The sequence below is a fragment of the Selaginella moellendorffii genome, unplaced genomic scaffold (genome assembly GCF_000143415.4).
Source record: "Selaginella moellendorffii unplaced genomic scaffold, v1.0 SELMOscaffold_18, whole genome shotgun sequence".
Classification (NCBI taxonomy): Eukaryota; Viridiplantae; Streptophyta; class Lycopodiopsida; order Selaginellales; family Selaginellaceae; genus Selaginella; species Selaginella moellendorffii.
The window spans coordinates 2161780-2182385 of record NW_003314279.1 but is presented as its reverse complement, the minus strand read 5'-3'; the positions used below and the strand labels follow the sequence as shown (position 1 = coordinate 2182385).

General features: G+C 45.9%; 4 protein-coding genes across 5 annotated transcripts; 3 read left to right on the top strand and 1 right to left on the bottom strand.

The window, feature by feature from the left end:
• Nucleotides 1–196: 196 nt before the first annotated feature.
• Nucleotides 197–1462, bottom strand: LOC9650384 (uncharacterized protein YAE1). The gene is made up of 4 exons (XM_024677079.1): nucleotides 1346–1462; nucleotides 1163–1284; nucleotides 838–1104; nucleotides 197–786 (listed from the first exon to the last, which is right to left on the bottom strand). The coding sequence occupies exons 1-4, from the start codon at nucleotides 1439–1441 to the stop codon at nucleotides 762–764; spliced, it is 510 nt and encodes a 169-aa protein (XP_024532847.1). The 5' UTR covers nucleotides 1442–1462; the 3' UTR covers nucleotides 197–761.
• Nucleotides 1463–14237: 12775 nt separating this feature from the next.
• On the top strand, nucleotides 14238–16484 carry LOC9650382 (histidinol dehydrogenase, chloroplastic). Its single transcript, XM_002972150.2, has 14 exons — nucleotides 14238–14368; nucleotides 14419–14534; nucleotides 14584–14636; nucleotides 14707–14779; nucleotides 14848–14952; nucleotides 15029–15130; nucleotides 15182–15253; nucleotides 15305–15367; nucleotides 15423–15464; nucleotides 15522–15581; nucleotides 15643–15753; nucleotides 15808–15975; nucleotides 16040–16130; nucleotides 16191–16484. Exons 1-14 carry the CDS (start codon nucleotides 14278–14280, stop codon nucleotides 16439–16441), a joined length of 1398 nt encoding a protein of 465 aa, XP_002972196.2. The 5' UTR covers nucleotides 14238–14277; the 3' UTR covers nucleotides 16442–16484.
• A 19-nt stretch (nucleotides 16485–16503) lies between these two features.
• Nucleotides 16504–18642, top strand: LOC112346920 (nuclear pore complex protein NUP58-like). 2 transcript variants are annotated; one of them, XM_024676825.1, is made up of 6 exons: nucleotides 16504–16885; nucleotides 16938–17052; nucleotides 17327–17776; nucleotides 17824–18229; nucleotides 18294–18331; nucleotides 18395–18642. In XM_024676825.1, the coding sequence occupies exons 1-6, from the start codon at nucleotides 16524–16526 to the stop codon at nucleotides 18440–18442; spliced, it is 1419 nt and encodes a 472-aa protein (XP_024532593.1). In that variant the 5' UTR covers nucleotides 16504–16523; the 3' UTR covers nucleotides 18443–18642. The 2 variants fall into 2 exon arrangements, with proteins under 2 accessions (XP_024532593.1, XP_024532592.1); XM_024676824.1 differs by having other exon boundaries at nucleotides 18285–18331.
• Nucleotides 18632–19458, top strand: LOC9650381. The gene is made up of 2 exons (XM_002972149.2): nucleotides 18632–19087; nucleotides 19158–19458. Exons 1-2 carry the CDS (start codon nucleotides 18635–18637, stop codon nucleotides 19422–19424), a joined length of 720 nt encoding a protein of 239 aa, XP_002972195.2. The 5' UTR covers nucleotides 18632–18634; the 3' UTR covers nucleotides 19425–19458.
• The last annotated feature ends 1148 nt before the right edge of the window (nucleotides 19459–20606 follow it).

The window sequence follows — 20606 nt, the reverse complement described above, 5'->3', positions numbered from 1 at the left end:
TGACGTGTCAGAGATAGATAGATAGATATGTCGCCGTCGGCGTCCACGCGACGAAGCATCTCGCATTCATTGACTCGCGCCGCGCGCTTTCCGCCTTTATGCCGACGTGGCCGCACGCGTGGAAAGCCCGCCGCCACGTCGGCCTCGCCCAGCGCGCGCGAAAGTGCTCTTATACAAGCGAATGTTAGCCAGGAGCTATCTATCAGATCTTTCTGCTTCTCTCTTTTTTCCTTTATGATAATGACGAGAAAAGGAAGAGGCTGGGCTTTGGATATGGATTTGATCCGTTCAAAGATGCCGGCACGGGAACTCGGCGAGTCCCGACACTGCTTGTGTTGGAGCCCGGTCCAAAGCCAAAGATCCGTCCTCCGTGTCAAAGGTCCCCGTGCGTTGTTTGACCCGCGCAAGTGCGCGACACATTCCTTGTCGACTTGGCTCGTACTTTGGAAAGAGGAGCATCGCCAGGCTTCTTTCACTGTTGACGGTGTTGGTGTCGATGAGCACGGCGTCCACTGTTGCCACCGCACAAAGACTTGGAATTCCAAAAAATAGTTTCTTCGCGGCAAGCAGCGTGGCTGCCGGGGAATCCAGCTTTGCGAATGGCAGCCAGCTTCTTCGCACCGAAGAAAACCACCTAAAAGTCCACGAAAACAGCCTTCTCGTCCACCAAAACCACTCAAGTCTTGAGAAACTTTCCTAGCTACTTTTCGTGTCGGATCGTCGAGACTTTTCGCAAATATGTTTGTGTCCATCTCGTTCTGTCAACTTCTTGGAACTTCCGTCATGCTGAAGTTGGCTACTTTAGCGATAAAGGGATCAGGCTTGAGAAGCTTTTACCTGAGATTGTTGGATCGACTATTTTGTAGAAGAGCATCGTAGGCGATGGAAGCTTTGTCTGCCGCTGCTTTGGCTTGAGAGCTCAAGACACCAACGTCAGCCACGGTGGAGGTTTCGTCTCGTAGGACTTGGTGGCTGTGGTACGAGGCCAAAGCATCGTTGGAGGAAATACCGGAGATGGAATCGCGCAGAGACTTTAGATCGTCGCGCGCATTCTTGTCCGGAGCCAGCAACTCTTGATGCCTCGGTGACAATGCCGCAAAAGCACTACAAACACCAAAGTTGTTACAATCTCTAGAAGAAGAAAAGCAAAGATCCAAAAGACCTTGTAATGCCTCTCGCAATCCCCCAATCGAATCCGGCTGGAGCCGACTCCTTGAATCCAGCGTCGAACCCCTTCTGTGCCGACGATTCTTTCCCAGCAAAGAGACCATCGCGGTATCCGAGCTAGAAAATCTGCGCTCGATCAAACGGAAACTCGAGCGAATCGAAGGAAGAGTGACACTACCGTGTGGAAATTCCTGCTCTGCCATTCGGATTCTCGAGGGCCTTCACCACCATCGCCATCGCCATCGCTCCACGGATCCTCTTCCTCCTCCGCCATGCCTGGCTGACCTAATAAAACCCTGCGGAAAACCCTAATAATATGACTGCTCAACCGCTGATCGAGAATGCGAGGTGGGCGAATAGCAGCGGCGATATTTGAGCGGGAAATTCTATGAAGGGCTCCATTTTAAAAACAGTGAGAAAGAAATCACACTTGAGGAAGAAAATCTCGTTTCAAGTTTTTCTTTCAAAAGTTGAAATGAGATTTTCTGGCGATGAAGCTGCTTTTCTTGTGCCTTTAAGACCATCTCGCTGGCGAGCTTTGCAGATACACCAAGAAATTCTATGGAAGACAACATTGTCGAAAGAATGTCCGACCTTCCAGATCCAAAGGTATAACTTTTCGATCTATCTTTCTGCAACCGCAAAGAAAGTCCGATCTCATTCACGTTTTGGCAGCTCGATCCAGATGTCCAAGCTGCCTTTGATGTGGCCTTTGACAACATCTATAAATTTCATCTCGCACAGCGGAAAACAGCTTGAAGTATCCGAGTCCGGTAACTTGGAGCATGTGTGATAAATGCCAACTCCTCGGTTGTTTGCCACCCAGGGAGTTGAATGCCGGCGAGTGGCGAGGAGTATTGACGCCGTCGGCCTTTACGTTCCTGAAAACAGCGCTCATGCTAGCAGTGGTACGTCATGTCTTTCACTGATCTTTCTTCTTAAAGCTGCGAGACTAATAGCCCGCAGGTATTGCCGGATGTGAGACGATTGTCGATCGAAGCCGGTATGTGTTTGTTTTTCTTTCCACGAAAAGTTTTCAAGCTTGATGGAGCAAAGGAAGTTTTATATTGCGCTAAGAAAGAGAAGCACAGGTACTTGAAACTCTTTTTGTTGCGTATACTCATCTTTAGGCCGCTGCCATGGCATGGGGCACTCATTCCTGTCCAAAAGTAAGAACTGTTGGTGACGTTTCCGTGATTGACATCCCATCTCCATATTGCCATAGGTTGACAAGATCCTGGGCCCTGGAAATCAGAATGTAACTGCTGCGAAGATGTTGCTAAGTTGTGTCTTTTGCTTTTCTATCATACAGATTAGCAATCTCCAAAGCCTCGGAAGTTTGCGGATAGAAACGCGAATGCGATCCATGTAGGTTCGTTAAGCTTTAGCTGAGCTTCCGCAAAGTCCTTCTTTGTGGCAACTGCAGACAATTCAAAATCTTACTTGTTGAGGATGGATCCTACTAAAGGATTTGTGGAGGAAGGGCCTGGTACCGAGGAACCTATATGTCTACGAGAACACAATTCTGGTTATGCACCACAAATTTCTGGCTTTTTATGAAAGAATTGGAGGACCAACTCGATTCAACCTATCAACCGTGTTGGGCGATTTGAAACTGCAAGCCCGTTTCTCTTGAGTTTGATTTGTGCGTGAGTCCAGATATTCATAATCAAAGTCTACTAACATCTATATACTAGCGTCAATCCACGATTCGAAGAAGGGCATCCCTTTACCAAGTGAGAGAAGTGTTCGGAGTTTAAAAACAAAGAAACTCTGCCTTACTTTCATTGTGAGTTTTTCTATTATTATATCTTCCAGTTGTCACCACAAATATATCACCTGTGAAAATCACAAATCCAGCAGCATTTATTCCATGTAATTTAGTTGGGTTGGAAAGCTCCAACCATAAAATTGAGGATGGTTAAATGATGTCGCTTCTAAGGATAAGCTGCTTTTACAGTATGCATATAGATTGTTATCCTTGACAATTGCAGCAGAGTAATATATGCCAGACCAGCCAAGAGGCAGAGCAACCTTGTATTAAACAGATCCAGTAGCACTTTCCAGACAAGTCGACCCCCATTCCAGTATTTCTACACTCTGGTTCCCTTTCCAAGCAAAGTGCTGGGGCCATCCTTACACAGTGTAGGTGTGGAAGGGAGAACTGGGTGCAGCCAAACGAGCATAAATCTGATCCTCATCTAGAGGTAACTAAGTGCAAACGGGTGAATATTCTTTAGGATCCTTCAGAAAACTCAAGCCTAAATGAGCATTCTTACCTTTAAATGTGTAAAAACCCACAGTGGAAATCATTTGCCTTTCCACGAAAACTGTTAAAACACTTTTTGCTGAGATGACCTAATTTTATGCCTCTACCCTTTGATATGGGTGGATGGTCAAATATTTTCGTGTACATCATCCAATCTGCAAAATGAGCTGGGCGTGGAACTCACATTCCATGTCTAGCAGGTGACCCCCGTCATTTCATGGCACCCTTAAAGATAGAGTTCATTTGTCATGGCAAAGTGAGGAGCTTGTCTCCTGTGAGGTTGAGGGCGTGATCCTCGGCTCCCATGCGCGTGAATTTGCATAAGGATCACAAAGGTATGTGCAATGACTTTGTAGTGCTTAGTCTCCTAAAAGAAGCAGGTCAACAGTGACATGGTCTATCAGGTGATCGTAAGGTGTTGGATCAACATGGGGGGAAAATAGCATCCACAGATGATCAGTGGCTTGGTTCCACCTGTGTCAAATGTTATAGCTGTGAAGAGTCCATCTGGGCCATGGGTGATTGAATGGATCTTGATGTTCCATTCCTGGTGGATGTAAATGGCTAATGTTCAATGCGGTCTGCGGACATTTGCCCAGGTAGTGTATTTCTCAAACCCTGGGAAGTCACCGAGCTGTCGATCTTCTGCTTCCCAAGTTTCCATGAGGATGACAATATCGTACCTATTTAAGCAGGGGCAATCCTCATGCCGATGGCTTCGTTTCCCCAAGTGAATGACTCTGCCTTATGTTAAGGAGTTAAAAGGAAAGAAAGTAGCAGAATTTTGTTTTCATTGTGAGTTATTTTATTATTGCGACGCTCGACTCCCCAGGGAAGCTCCTACATGGATCGCATTCGCGTTTTTATCCGCGATGACAAGGACTTCCGAGGGACCAGCAGGCATATTTATGGAGATCATAGACTCCCTATTCTGTAAGAAAAGCAAACGCAACTTTATACCTGTAGCAGCATCTTCGCAGCAGTTACATACTGATTTCCAGGGCCCAGGATCTTGTCAACCTGTGGCAATATGGAGATGGAATGTCAGTCACGGAAGTGTCACCAACAGTTCTTACTTTTGGACAGGAATGAGTTCCTCATGGCATGGCAGCTACGGCCTAAACAGTTCCAAAAATGAGTATATGCAACAAGAGAGAAAAAATACTTTCAAGTGCCTGTGCTTCTCCAGCTTTCTTAGCGCAATATAAAACTTCCTTGCTCCATCAAGCTTGAAAACTTTTCGTGGAAAGAAAAAGTAACACATACCGGACAGATTGAACCGTCTGACCGTGGTGGAGTTGCAAGAACAATGGTCTCACATCCGGCAATACTTGCGGGCTATTAATCTCGCAGCTTTAAGAAGAAAGATCAGTGAAAGACATGACGTACCACTGCTAGCATAAGCGCTGTTGATCCAGGAACGTAAAGGCCCGTCGATACTCCTCGCAACTTGCCGGCATTTAACTCCCTAGAACAGCTGGGGAGTAAGCATTTATCACGAAAGCTCCAAGTTACCGGGCATGGTTTCTACTTCAAGCTCTTGAGTTTTCCGCCGTGCGAGAAATTTATAGATGTTGTCAAAGGCCACAGCAAATGCAGCTTGGACATCTGGATCGAGCTGCCAAAACGTGAATGAGATCTGACTCTTGCAACATAGAAAAGTTATAACTTTGGATCTGGAAGATCTTTCGACAATGTTGCCAAGCGAATTTCTTGGTGTATCTGGGAGCTCGCCAGCGAGAAGATATCAAAGGCACGAGAAAAGCGGAGAGAAAACATTGCCTACTTCATCACAGCTTCATGCTTCTCCACAGCTGTGAATCTCAGGCTCAACTTCCAGAAATGTGGAGAGAGATTTCCTCTCACTCGTGCCGATCTTCGCTGCTACTGGCGCTCTCCTCGGGCACCTCGCATTCTTGATCAGCGACACTTAAGACTAGGTTTGAATTTGGCTAAAGAAAATGAAAATGGGGAGGTGCTCAAGCGCCTGCCAGCAGCTGTTTTACACTTCCGCGTGAGAGCCGTGTGCAAGGCATGGAAGGATCTCATAGAGACACCCGTTGCAGCTCTTCACTACACACACCACTTGAATCGTAGTCCTCATGTTTTGGGTCTAGAGTATATGTGCCAAAGGTTTCTTTACAGATGCAACCGCTTTGTGGGACAAGAAGCAAGCTGGGTTGCTATGGAGCATGACATGGATTATGTTTTATATGCTAGCAGTGGTTTGTTACTTGGGGTGAAAGGGAAAGATCTTATAGTATGGAATCCTCTTACTGGAGCATTTAAGATTCTCCTAGCACTTTGCTTGGAAAAGGGAACCAGAGTGTAGAAACACTGCAATGGGGGTTGGATTTGTCTGGAAAGTGCTACTGGATCTGTATAATGATGAAGTGTTATGTATGTCTATGATTCAGGAAAAATAAACTTTTGAAAGTAATTGCTATAAAGTAAAGCTTTCATTTATTTTATCTTTGATAATTTACAATTCCTAATGAATGACAATGCTTAAGAATTAAATTTTTGAACACATATTAGATTGGAAAACCATTAATTGATGATGTTGAAGTGGAGATTAATGTTATAGGGTAATTAATTTAATATGCTATAATTTAATTTCATTTTACTTTTATATAGAGCTACATTTGATTGTCAAATTCTATTATGTACTTGGCATGTAAAGAGGAATTTGCTCAAACATATTATTTGTCAAGTGAAATTATGGGGAAATATGGAAACATTTTGAAAATATTATATATCATTTAATTCAAGCTTATTATAATGATACTATTATGTGAGCTAAGATTAAGTAACTTATCAAACATTTTGAGGTGAATTTTCAAAATTAAAGAGAATTTATCAAGTATTTTCAAGATTAATAGAAGGATAAAGTTGATAAGTAAATCAATATTTTGACTTTTATAATTTCTTTTATGTGTATTTCATAGATATGTGAGATGAAATGTCAATATTTTAACTTTTATAAATTTTTTAATTTGTATTTCATAAATATGTGGGTTGAAATTTCCTCCATGCGTATGACGAGATAAATAATTCAATTAAGGCATCTCATTAACTTACTATTAGGGTTTATACAAATGATTGATTTATTAAGATAATAGTTTTATTCAAAATCATAAATAAAAATACCTAATTAAAGAAAAAAACATTAATACCTTTGAAGTAAAATTTGACAAGGATAACATTCGTAAATTCTATATACAATCCTTTTCAGATTCAATTATATGGTATTTTTTTATTAAAGGTGAAGTACATAGTGATTATACTTTTTTAACTTTGTGTAATTATTCATGGGTAATTAAAGGAAACTTTTGCAAACATTAAATAAAAATTATTATGTTGAAATAAAGAGAGCAATTAACTAAACTTATAAAGCTCAATTATCATATTCACATGTAATCTTAGCACTTAAGAGTGGGATTTTAACCAAATTTTAAAGCACTTTACTTAGAAACTTTGATAAAAGTAATTAAATTACTAGTTAAAAATTTAAAATATGTATATGATATTCATTAATTTTTATCATGAGAAATAAATCCAATTGAAGACTACAATATATAAACTTTAAGAAAGAAGATATTTATTGAAATGTAGCATTAATAAGAAATTTAGTTAGAAACTACAATAGAAGTAATTTACACTAAAAATTATTTAAATATTAATATGTGAGTGCATGGAATATAGAAAGGGAATACAAAAATGTGCATATCAATTAGCCCAAAAACCCTAGCTTATATACAGCAGTGAGTGGTCCGGATTAAAACCAATCTGACGACTACCAAAATCCCACTGCGCTAATATTAGTATACGGCATCGTAGCTGTACACTTGGCCTTCACATCATCCCCTCCTCTTGGAATAATGGAAGATCATTAGGGTTCTCTTGTAGACGGGCCGGGATCTGGAGGAACATCAGGAGGAGGCATCGGTAGATTTGTAGATGGTATTAACTGCTCATGATCCCTTTGTATGAAGTGTTTCAACCGCTGCACATGCACAACCTCTGGAGGATCGGCCTGTTGGATGTCATGCCAAACCTCATAAACTTGTGGTCCAACTTGCCGTAACACCCGATACGGTCCTTTCCACTGTGCAAGGAGCCCCTTAAATAAACCACGTACCGTAAGATGGGGAAAACAGACTAACACCAAATCATCCACTTTGTACTCTACAGGTGGACGATGATGGGAGTTGTAGCACCATTGTTGTCCCACTTGTATGCAGCCTAAGTGTTCGACAGACTCCGCTCGGACAAGTGGAAGAATGTTTGTCAAATATTGATCCCATGACCTAGCATCCGCAGCTCGTGGCAATCGCGAAGGTAAACCCAACTCTGTTGGTAATATTGGATCATGACTATATAGAAGTTTATATAGTGAAGCACCAACATAACTCTGCACCCTAGTGACATATGCATATTGAAGAGACGACAATTAACTATCCCAATCCGAATGCTGAAAGTTCACATACTTTGCAATCATCCCCTTGAACGTCCGAACGAGCCGTTCCACCAGACTGTCTGATTGTGGATGATAAGCACTCATGAAAGTGTAGCGAATCCCCAACCGAGACGTCAAAACATGAAATGTCTCAGCCATAAATGCGGGACCATTATCCAAAAGAATGCGCTCTGGACAAGAATGCTGGAACACCACTTGATTGAGGAGGAAGTATCCAACAGTAGTTGCAGAGGCGCTAGCAAGAGCACTAACTTCCACCCAACGAGTCAAATAGTCAGAACCAATAATAACATATTCATTGCCAACAGTTGATTGTGGAAAAGGAGCACTAACTTCCACCCAACGAGTCAAATAGTCAGAAGCAATAATAACATACTCATTGCCAGCAGTTGATCGTGGAAAAGGTCCCATAAGATCAAACGCCACAAACTCAAACGGACGGGAAACTACAATTGACTCCAACCGTCTTTCTGTAGCTCGAGGGGGAGTATTACGAGTTTGGCACCAAATGCAGCTACGCACATACCGAATAATATCACGTCGCATCTCCGGCCAATAGAAAGACCTGCGTAGCTTCTCAATTACACAACGATGTCCCATATGCCCACCTAGAACAGGAGAATCATGGTAGGTATGGAGAAACCGTGGAATAAAGATAGAAGGCACCATCAGCCGTAAATGATCATCAGGATCTGTCCCCACAAAATAAAGAAGGCCATCTTCAAGACGATATTTAGAATGTAAATGCCGGAAAGGCAAGTCATCAGCAAGTGATGCAGGATTCTCAAACCCATCTCGAAGCTTTTGAATCTAGGGCTCAATCTTTTGAGCCTCACGAACCTCATCAAGCGAAGGTAGATCTTGCTCTGCACCTTGTGGACACTAAATGTCAAGTACAGCAACTGCCGACAGCATAGAATCCTCGTCTAGAAAATCCATAGATGCTGGAACAACAGGCTCGTCAGAAACATGAGAAGAGAGTGAAGAAGGAAGAGGAGCTCGAGAAAGGGCATCAGCATTAGCCATAGAACTCCTTGGGCGGTGAATAACATCAAAATCATATATCTGAAGCTTCAAAGCCCACTGAGCCGTACGACCAACCAGGTTCTTCCGCTTTAATAACGAAGTAACAACAGCATGGTCACCTTCAAGTAATGTCTGAGAACCATGTAGATATGCATGAAGTTTCTCAAAACCCCAGACTGCCGCTAAACACTCCTCTGTCGTAGAGTAGTTCATCTCCGCTGGTTGTAAGGTACGGCTTATATATGTAATGGGATGGCGCTGACCAGGCACACTCGAGCTCTCTTGCATTAACACACCTCTAAGACCAATGTTAAAAGCATCCACACGCAAAATAAAAGGTCGAGTGTAGTCAGGATATGCTAAAACCGGAGGAGTTGTTAATAACTCTTTGAGATCCCTGAACACCCACTCACAATCTGAAGACCAAATGAAAGATGATGTTGATGACTTCAACAACGCTCGCAATGGTGCAGTGCGATCAGAAAGATGATCCATAAAACGCCCGAGATACTGCACCTTGCCCAAGAAGCACTGCACATCATTCACACACTTCGGAGTAGGGAACTTTAGAATAGCCACAAGTTTGTTAGGATTAATTTGCAAACCCTCACGAGAAATACAGTACCCAAGATAAGTTGTGTCCTTGGATCCAAACATGCACTTCGACCACTTCAACTTTAAACCAACGTCGCGTAGTTGATCCAACACTTTACAAACATCACGAATATGCTCCTCCCACGTCCCCTCCGAGTGGATCAAGACATCATCAATGAAGTCAGCAATCACCTCCAGCATATCGCAAAGAACCTCGTCCATCATCCGTTGAAAAGTTGCTGGAGTATTGTTCAAACTAAATGGCATCACCAAGAACTCATACAAACCAAATGGTGTACGAAAAGCAGTCTTAGGAATATCTTCTTCGGCCATCGGTACTTGCTAATACCCAGAAGCAAGATCTAGCTTGGAGAACCAACGATTTCGCCCCAGACGATCCAAGAGATCAGTAGTGTGAAGAAGAGGGTACACATCCAGGATCGTTACGTCGTTTAACGGATGATAGTTAATGCAGAAACGAATACTCCCATCAGGCTTCGTCACAAGATGAGGTTCACATGCCCAAAGACTCCTCGACTTCCGAATAACACCCTTCTCCAACATCTCCTTGACATTTGCATGTAAAATTTTGATTTCCTTTGGTGAATGACGACGAACAGGAACCTTGATTGAATGAGCATCCCCAGTTGGAATCGGATGACGTGTGGCAATCTTGGCTCCAGACGATAGGTCAAAGTCAAAGAGATCAGAATACTCCTTTATGAGCCGGTCAACTGCTGCAACACAAAGATCGTCGGAGGGATCGAAAAAGGGAAGAGCAGAACAAGATGGAAACATAGGAGGAAAGAGTGGGGAAACAAAAGTAATGGAAGCAGAGGTAGAAGTAAAGGGACGAAGAGGTACAGAAGTGAGAGGAATGGATGAAACATAAGGAAGTATGAGACAAGGGGGAGAAGCCTCAAAGTCACACTTGGCATGATGGTGCTGCAACCAATCCATACCAAGAATGAGGTCAAAAGCTTGACTCGGCACCACCCGCAACGACTGCAACTCAAGCTTGAGATTGCCCACACGCACAACCAGGTCTGCCTCATCCTGTGCACATGCATGTGTACGGCTGTTGCCATAAAGAATGAAAACTGGTTCCGCCGCACGACGCAAGTGTAGACGACAACGTGTGGTAACAGGTCGAGCAATAGAAGATAAACTTGAACCTATATTAACCAACACGGAGAGAATAATAGGAGACCTCTTGTTATAAAGACGAGCTTGGAAAGTAAACACTGGATGAACTGGTGCCGAGTGAACCCCTTGATGATACTCCCGAAAGAAAGATGGAAGGGTCATTGACTTATTCGTGCAAGGTCCCTCCATTACTTGCGTGACTCCTCGTTTTCCGGATGCAAACCTTCCATTGCAGCAGCACCAACGGGACGTTGCTAATGCCAAGGTCTCCACCCAGGAAATGGAGGTCGCCAATCCGGAAAACGCCGACAATGCCGATAAGTATGACCAACTTTATCACATGCCCAGTAGCGAACATCACGGCCACGACCACGTCCTCGCCCTTGACCTTGGACTTGAGCAGTAGTAGCATCAACCTCCATTGGAATAGGACCATCACCCACAGGAAGTGGAGCTGAAGGACGTGCAGCGAGAAGTGGAAGAGGCAACGTCTCATAACGTTGTGCCAAGCGAAGAGCATCGTCAAGGGTGGCGGGAGCAAGTGCATGCACAAGTCCGACAAGATCTTGACGAAGTGCTAGCTACAACATTCTTAGCTTGATCAGCTCTGATATATGTGGCTCCACACGAAGCAAAAGACTTCGGAAACGAACACCAAATTGCATCACTGACTCAGGTGGCCCTTGGCGAAGACGATGCAATTGTTGGAAAGCATCATCACAGTCATTGGCATGTCCGAAGACACATTTGAAGACATCCGGAAGAACACTCCAATCCCCGCGAGTGGCTGCTCCCAAACTGTTATACCGCAATGCCGTCCCTTGGAGACATGTGGGAAACTCACGCAAATGTCGAGCATCATCCCAAGAATGATATGTGGCAATCACCGTAAAGTGATCAAACCAATGGTACACATCATCCCCAGGATTCCCGCTAAAGAACTCCGGTTGAACGCGAGGATTGGCACCAAGAGCAAAAGGAGTTGTACCACGTGCCGTGAATGCCGCTATCAATTGAGTTTGGTTGTTCAATTGCAAGCACATAGCATCAAGCAATTGTACCAACTGCTGCTCCAGAGTCAAAGGAGGAGATTGTTGATTTGCCATGTGTGAGATACAAAATCCCTAGGCCCCAAAGTGGAGCCGAAAAGGGTGCCACGTAGTAGTGGCCAAAGCGAAAGCCAAACGAGCGTAACACGTTTGGACTAAAAGCTCCGACTTGGAAGGTCGAGAGCGGGAGTGGAACTCCCAACAAAGTGCTCGAGGAGCGAGCTCGAGGCAATTAATAAGCAAGGCTCCAAAAAGGGACCCAAAAAGGACCAACACATGACACATGGAAGAGTCCGAGATGGACCCGAGATAGAGTCTGAGATGGAGTCCGAGATGGGGTCCGAGATGGAGTCCGAGATGGACCTGAAGTGGAGTCCGAGATAGACCCGAAGTAGAGTCCAAGATGGAGTCTGAGGTGGACCCGAGATGGAGTCCGAGATGGACCCGAGATGGAGTCCGAGATGGACCTGAGATGGAGTCCGAGTGGAACCCGAGATGGAGTCCGAGATGGAACCGAGACCGAGACTGAGACTGAGTTCGAGTCCAAAACCGGGACTGAGTCCGAGTTCAAGTTCGAGTCCGAGTCTGAATACTAATATAGGCAGTTGGGTGAAAGCCCAAAGCAATCGTCCCCCGGGGGGGGGGGGGGGGGCTGCTGGGGCTTCCAAAAGTATAGTAGGGAGAGTGTGGGGGTTGGACCCCACTGGAGCCAGTTTGGCTAGGAAAGGCCAGTTTGGCCCAGGAAGGCCATGCCCCCAGTGTTGGGTGATGAACTGACCACTGGGAAGTCCAAGACTAGAGTGAATACGGATCGACAAATAGGGTAGCTTGGTGAAGTGTTCAAGAGCCAACTCTAGTTCCCCCGAGAGATCGACTGGCTGATGCTCCCAATCCAAGTGTGGGTGGCACTACCTACTTGGATACCTAGCGTGGCTCAACGGAACCTCGCTCTAAGCCCATGGCTAGAGCACCCAAAGGCGGAAGGCGGGGAGAGTACCTATGAGGCTTGTCTAGGGCCACGGTGTTCCGAAATGTTGTCCCAAAGGCCCAGACTATGGAAAGGAAGAGAAGTAGTCCTCTAGTGTAGTGACTAAGGATATAGTCGGGTGGTGAGGAAGTCCCAGAGGTCCGTGGGACTTAGTGGTCGGGCTTGTGGGCCTCAATCCAGTGGCAGTGTTGGTGAACACGGCCATGGGTAGAAAGGGACTTGATGGGGACCAGAAAAGGGATATTGGGGAAGGCGAATCCCCATGTCTGTGGGCATCTTAAGGACGCTAAGGAGGGGATCTGGAATGATCACTCATGCCTTGTCCTTGAGAGGTGGGACTATGATGCAATTGGTGTTAGACCACCGGTGTGACCAAGGTGAAGGGGCATAGCCTTAGCGTAACAGGCTGATATGTCAATGGTACTTTGGGGTGTCGGTCATGGGATCGGACATGCGAAGCACTTGGACTAGGTGCAAAGGTTGAGTGGCGGGAATGCCATTCTCGGGGCTAGCAAGCCCAAGTCCGAAATAGGACTTATGGAGGTTGTGAAAGAGACTCCTCCAAGTGGTCGGAGGCGTGGTTAAGTGACTAAAGTAGAATGGAAAAATTAGTCACTTACACTATGGAGACGAATGAAAAAGAAAGAGCAAAAGAAGAGAAACGACAAAAAGCTAGAAGGAAATGGTAGATCTAGACAATGCAAAAAGCTAGATTTAAACTAAAATCCTGAAAGGAAAGAACAAAAGAAAGGAAATGGAAAAAGCTAGATCTAAACTGAAATCCCAAATCCAAGCACTCCCCAAGGACAATCAAAAGTGCCATTCACCTCCACCAATGTGAGTGCATGGAATATAGAAAGGGAATACAGAAATGTGTATATAAATTAGCCCAAAAACCCTAGTTTATATACAGGAGCGAGTGGTCCGGATTAAAACCAATCCGACGGCTACCAAAATCCCACTACGCTAATATTAGTATACGGCATCGTAGCCGTACATTTGGCCCTCACAAATATAAATTTTATTATTCAATTTCATCAAAATTACAAAATTGACTTTACAATAAAAGATGATTAGATATATTATAAGATATTTCTTATGAAGAAGTTTGTTATATATAGTTGACAATGACTTAAAAAATGATACAATAGAAAGTTGCAACTTTTAAAGTTAAACTAAATAATTTTATTCATTATAGAACAAAATTTCAATGATACATTTATGGTATATCTTTAAAGCAAGGAAAATATTTGGGGGAAAAAATTACAATTAACGAAGCAACTCTTTTTACTATAAAAACAATTTTTTTTAACTAAAAAAAAAAATTTTAGCAAAGAATAAATGAAAAAAGGCTAAATTATACTATTATTGTTTTGACTGGAAAGGTGCATTGATTGAAACAGGGCACATATTGATTAAAATTTGTAAAACACTGCTTGAACACCTTCTCACATCCAACCTTATCCTCGGTTTGAAAGCTTGAACCTTCTTTAGGGTTTTTCTTAAGACTAGGTTTAAAATCCTATCTAAGTAACTAAAATAACAGCGATCTAGGGCGATGAAGGCTGCTGCTCATCCGTCCATGACGCTGATCGAGAATGCGAGGTGCGCGAGGAGAGCGCCAGTAGCAATGGCGAAGATCGGCACGGGTGAGTGAATCTCTTTCTACATTCCTGGAATTTGAGCCTGAGATTCTCAGCTGTGGAGAACCAGCAGCTCCGATTGCGCACTTACAAGCTATCCGAGCTGAGCGACAGCGATATGAAAGGCCTGGCAGCGCGTCCCAGGATTGATTTCTCCTCCATTTTAAAAACAGTGAGGAAGAAATCGCGCTTGAGGGACGTTCTAAGTTTTTCCGTCACAGGTGGAACCAATTGTCGAAGATGTGAGGTTTTCTGGCGATGAAGCGGTGATCAAGTAAGCATTCTTTTTTCCTCTCTTCGCTTTGCTCGTGCCTTTAATATCTTCTCGCTGGCGAGCTTTCCAGGTACACCAAGAAATTCGATGGAGTGGAGCTTGACAACATTGTCGAAAGGGTGTCCGACCTTCCAGATCCAAAGGTAAAACTTTTCGATCTATCTTTCTGCAAAGCCGCAAAGAAAGTATGATCTCATTCACGTTTTGGCAGCTCGATCCAGATGTCCAAGCTGCATTTGATGTGGCCTTTGACAACATCTACAAATTCCATCTTGCACAGCGAAAGACTCAACAGCTTGAAGTAGAAACCATGCCCGTCAGTGCTCTATCCGAGTCTGGTAACTTGGAGCTTGTGTGATAAATACTAACTCCTCGGCTGTTTTGCCACCCAGGGAGTTAAATGCCGGCGAGTTGCGAGGAGTATCGACGCCGTCGGGCTTTACGTCCCTGGTGGAACGGCTGTTCTTCCATCAACAGCGCTCATGCTAGCAGTGGTACGTCATGTCTTTCACTGATCTTTCTTCTTAAAGCTGCAAGATTAATAGCCCGCAGGTATTGCCGGATGTGAGACGATTGTTCTTGCGACTCCACCACGGTCGGACGGTTCAATATGTCCGGTACGTGTTTTGTTTTCCTCGAAAAGTTGTCAAGCTTAGTGGAGCAAGCAGGAAGTTTTATATTGTGCTAAGAAAGCTGGAGCTACTCACATCCTAAAAGCTGGAGGAGCACAGGTACTCCACTCTTCATGCTCTTTTGTTACGTGTTCTCATCTTTGGAATTGTTTAGGCTGTAGCTGCCATGGCATGGGGCACTAATTCCTGTCCAAAAGTAAGAATTTGTTGTTGAAGCTTCCGTGATTGACGTTCCATCTCCATATTGCCACAGGTCGACAAGATCCTAGGCCCTGGAAATCAGTATGTAACTGCTGCGAAGATGTTGCTACAGGTACGAAGTTGCATATTTTCCTTCTTAGTTTACCGTTTTTTCAAGCTTTTCTATCCTACAGAATAGCGAGTCTATGATCTCCATAGATATGCCTGCTGGGCCCTCGGAAGTCCTTGTCATCGCGGATAGAAACGCGAATGCGATCCATGTAGCCGCGGATCTCTTATCCCAGGTTCGTCAAGCTTTAGCTTTGTTTTTTGCTTAGAAACGCTTTGTGTACTTACAGGCGGAGCACGGCCCGGACAGCCAAGTGGTTCTCGTGGCTGTCGGCAGCGTCGACTTAGAGGCCATCGAACAGCAAGTTTACAAGCAGTGCCAGGAGCTTCCCCGGGGAGATATCGCGTCGGTCGCGCTGGGTCACAGCTTCATCGTCGTTGCTCCAGGCATGGCAGAGGTCAGTCAGTCAGTCCTTTACGCGATCGTAGAAAACTAGATAAGAGTTTGCATCCATTCTCCAGGCTTGCAAGTTCTCCAATGTCTACGCGCCGGAGCATCTCATTGTCAACGCCGAGGACGCTGAGGCTTGGCTGGATCACATAAAAAACGCAGGTTTGCGTAGCACATTCTTCGCGATTGAGTGGAAGTTTTTCTCTTTCTTCTTCTTCGCAGGGTCTGTGTTCTTGGGAAGGTGGACGCCCGAGAGCGTTGGCGACTACGCGAGTGGAACAAACCACGTCCTCCCGACGTACGGCTACGCTAGGATGTACGGCGGCGTGTCGCTGGACTCGTTCGTCAAGTACATGACCGTGCAATCGCTGAGCCGCGAAGGGCTTGGTTTGATCGGCCCGTCCGTGGCGATGATGGCCGAGGTCGAAGGCCTGGACGCCCACAAGCGCGCTGTGACCCTGCGCTTGGCGTGATCCATTCAAACTATACATCGATCGTCCAGTCCCTTGCAAACAATCCTTTTGGCGCTAGGTTTTAGGGTTCTTGGAGGGGGCTATGGCTGCTGGTTCGTCCCCACTGTTTAGTTTCCAGCCATCCTCCCCGTCCCCATTCGCAGCTAGCAGCACGCCATCGCCATTCGCTCCTCCTGCTGCGTCCTCGTCGCCATTTGCCAGTGCTCCATCGCCATTTGCGTCGACGCCGCCCGCGTCCTCGCCATTCTCTGTGTCATCGTCGCCGTTTGGGACATCGTCGCTCTTCCAGCCGCAACAGACGCAGCCACAGCAGCAGCAGCAGCAGCAGGTTCTTCCGCAATCCGGGCAGCTCGGCCTCGTCACGAACGATCGCACGCCAGTGACTTACAGTACCAGATGGGCGGACATCCATCCCGACTCGCAGCGCGCGCTCCTCAAGATCGAGTAAGTGTGAGCTACTTCGAAGTTATTTTTCATGATCTTCCGCCATTTCCAGGGAGAAGATCTTGGAGTACCGGGATGAGAGCTGGAGGCTGGATCAATGCGAGAGATTGTACGACACCGCTGCGCTAAACAAAGGCTTCGAGCTCGATGCTACACGCATCTCCCAGGTATGCCAGTTCTTTCTTTTTCTTTGTTTCGTTGGGTTTAGTTCTATCAGCTTAGTCAGTATAGCTGTCTATAGTTCCTGTCTATATGGTTTTTCTATCGTTCGTTCTCTCGCAATCTTTAGTAGTTGTGACCATACCATTGCTAGAGTTTGTGTATTTAGCTCTTCTTTGTTTCTTTGGGTTTAGTTCTATCAACTTAGTAGATCTTTGTCTATCTTTCCTGTCTATATGGTTTTGCTCGTTTGCCAATCCTAACATCGTGGTGTGAATTCAGGAGCTCTCGGGTGTTGCCATCGGAATCGAACGAGAGCAAAGCTCGCTCCAGGAGCTCATGAAGTCTGTCAAGGACATGCTCCGCAACACAGAGGTAGCCGTGCGCTCCTTCATGATGCTGTGCCTGCGTTTCCCGCGTCCATCCGGAGGAGCTCCTGGCGGAGGAACTGGAGCCACGCCCCCGACCTCGTTCGCAGCGCAGGCTCCCGGTGCCGTCTACGTCTCGGACTTCTACATCGGTGTCCCCGTGAAGCCTTCGCCTTTTTTGCAGCAGGCTGTGGCAAAGTTTGAGGGGCGGCTCGGCGAGTACAGGCAGTGGGTTGAAGAGCTCGAGAGGCTTCTCTTGCGCAACGACAAGGATGATAGAGCGGTGTCGGACGTTTCGCTTCTCCAGTCGCTGCCCGCGGTGATGAGCAACTTGCACGACTTCTTCATCTATGTTGCAGCCGAGGTACTCGTTTCTTTGTTATTCTCTCCGGGTTAAGCTGCGGTTTCCAGGTGGAATCACTACACGAGTTTTTGGAAACGATACGGCTGACTTTCCTCGCCAACCAGCGGCGGAGGGGTGATGACAACGATCCGTTCCTCGAGGCTGACATGCGAGAGAACGCAAAGCGAGAAGCAGCGGCAAAGAGAGTGCATCCAAGCGCTCTTAAGCCTTCGGAGCTTGCTGCTTACGCACCCTCGGCGCCTCCATTGCCAGCAGCGGGATCATCGGCTGCCTTCACTCCTACCCCTGGAGGATTCACTCCTGCGTCGTCGTCTTCACCATTCCCGTCGATTCTGGGAAGCGCATCCACACAAGGCTTTAACTCGACGTCTTCGGTCTCGGGACTAACTCTACAAATACCATCTCTTTTCCCTCCTTCGGCTCCGTCGATTGGAACAACGCCCTCTATATTTGGTCTGTGCGATCGTTTTGCTTTCCTTCCTGTGATTCTAAAACACTTTCTTTGTAGGTGTTCCAGGCACCACAGGCTTGTTCGGATCTGGTGTGGCACCGTCGGTGAGTTAACTCTGTTTGACGCTTGCTTTTCTACCTCTTCGCTTACCACTTATCGTGCTGCAGTCAACAACAGCGAAACCAAAGTCACGAACGTCGAGAAGTCGACGATAGAAATCTTATTTGGGCCGCGGGGGAGAATGTAAAGTTCTTGTCAGTGTGTACCATTGTCGAATTTTTGCTGGAGGTAACTTAAATTTTTTTTGTGGACTTCACGTGGTTGGCGAGCACTTCATTCTTTCCAAGATTTGCAAGCCTCGCGTGTGTTTCATATCTCAAGCTAGAGAAACCATATCACCGAAGTTCATGAAATATTTTTCCTTTATACACTTTTTTTTGTCTCTTCAATTTTTGTGGTCGATGACCACGCTATGCCTGTCCGCGAGCACAGCATCCTTTCGGGCGTTGCGAGCTCGGTCGAGCCTCTCGGATGGTGCCAGTGTTTCTTCTCCTGCGCGGCTATCCCCGGCGAGCAACGCAGCCAAATCCGTGAAGCTGGAAACTCTCAGTGGATGCAAGCTTGGGATTGCCTGGTATCCAGATTTCGCTTACAACGCCGATGGTGGAGGAGGTAGCGCGTGCTCGGTGGAAGATTTGGAGCAGGGAAGATTGGCTGTGCGGTTCGACCCAAGCTCCGTTTCCATTCCAGCTCTGAGTTTCTCCACCACCAAGTTGCTGGGACTTCCACTTCCACCTCCGTTACGTATAGAGATCAAGCCGCAAGCTCTGGAAGGAGTGATTGATCGACACACAGGAAAGGTAAAGAAAAAAAGAGAGCAGCCTCCTCTCTTCTTTATCTAATGAACTTGCTGGTTACCCTCCCTTGTAGGTGGAGCTTAGATTCATCGCGGAGTTTTTCTTCACCGCAGGTCCAGTGTATAGAGCTCCAGCTCTTGTCGTGGATACGCTCCTCACGACGGGAAGTTCCAGTGGGAAGCACAGGAGCGGCCAGGGAATCGCCATGGATGAGAACGGGAGCTGCAAGCTCGTAGGCACTGCAGTCATCGACAAAGTTAGCGATGGGTTCCTCGATGCGTTTCTGGCGCTCCCGAGTGAGTGCCTTGCTGAAATGTACGCACGGATAACAGTAACTTGATCTTAGAAAAACGTACCAGTTGGTCGAAAGCTTATATGGTGACGACTATCTGCTTCTCTTCCGGCTCTGGTATGTCGTCTCGCTGCTGCTGCTGGTCCTCCTTTGCAGTGTGATCTGATGCTCCATCTCCGAGGTTCTTGTTCTGGAGAGCGACGAAATCCTGCGTCAGTTTGCTAATCTGCTCCAGAGCAGCCTCCAGCTTGTTCTCAATCTTTTGTTTGTCCTTCATCAGCGATTCTATCATTTCTTGGTTGTTGACCTCGATCTCCGACGCGCAGGAATGCCTTGCTGATGTCGGCACTGGCTTGTTGACGAACTCCACAACTTTGAGGTCACTTGGAAGAAAAGGACGCTGTTGCTGTGGTCGTTGCATGGCTTCCTCCGTTCGTGGAGGCTGAACAACGTTAGTGACAGTTTCCTGTAATAGCAGAGAAGTTATTGAAGTGCGAAAAGAAAGAGAGAAAAGGAAAACTTACGACAGCTGAAGCTGGACGGGACGAGTTCCTTTCTGGGTGGCGAATCTTTCTTCGCGGGGCTTTACCGCTGATCAAGCGGCTCCAAAAGGTGCGTAGTCGAGATGCCTTTTCAATCTTAAAACCTGTTTGGAGCTGGAAGTATTGTGGCAGCATCATCACGTACACCTGTTGATTTAATTGAATTAAGTAAACACCGGGAGAAAGTTTCAAGACTTGGGAAGTTACCAGATTGCTGTGCCGAAAGCCGTGTCCACCATAAGTTATTAGAAAGTTCCGTCCACGATGCTGAGCGCTCACAATGCTAATTCCCTGACAATCCAGAGTCAAGCTTGCATAACTAGAAAATATATCGTACATCGTTTGCCAAGGGCGAGTTTGGTGAAACAGTCGTAATAACAGCCCACGTTTGGGTCGGCAAATCGAACACGAGAGTTCCAATAATTTCTGCAAAGCCCAAAGTCTAGACGTGATTTGCCAAGAAAAATCTGCATTTACCTTTATCGCTGTATTCTCCTCCTACAATGTACCACCTGTGGCCAACAATTACACTCGCATGGCCAGCACGGGGAACGACGTTGCCTCTTGGCTTCGTTGCAACCCATTCCATCTATAGATTTTGAAGATCAGAGCATGAAGAAACAGGACAACGGACTTACCGCACGTAGATCTAGGCAATGCACATCGCTAAGATAAGAAGTTCTTGATT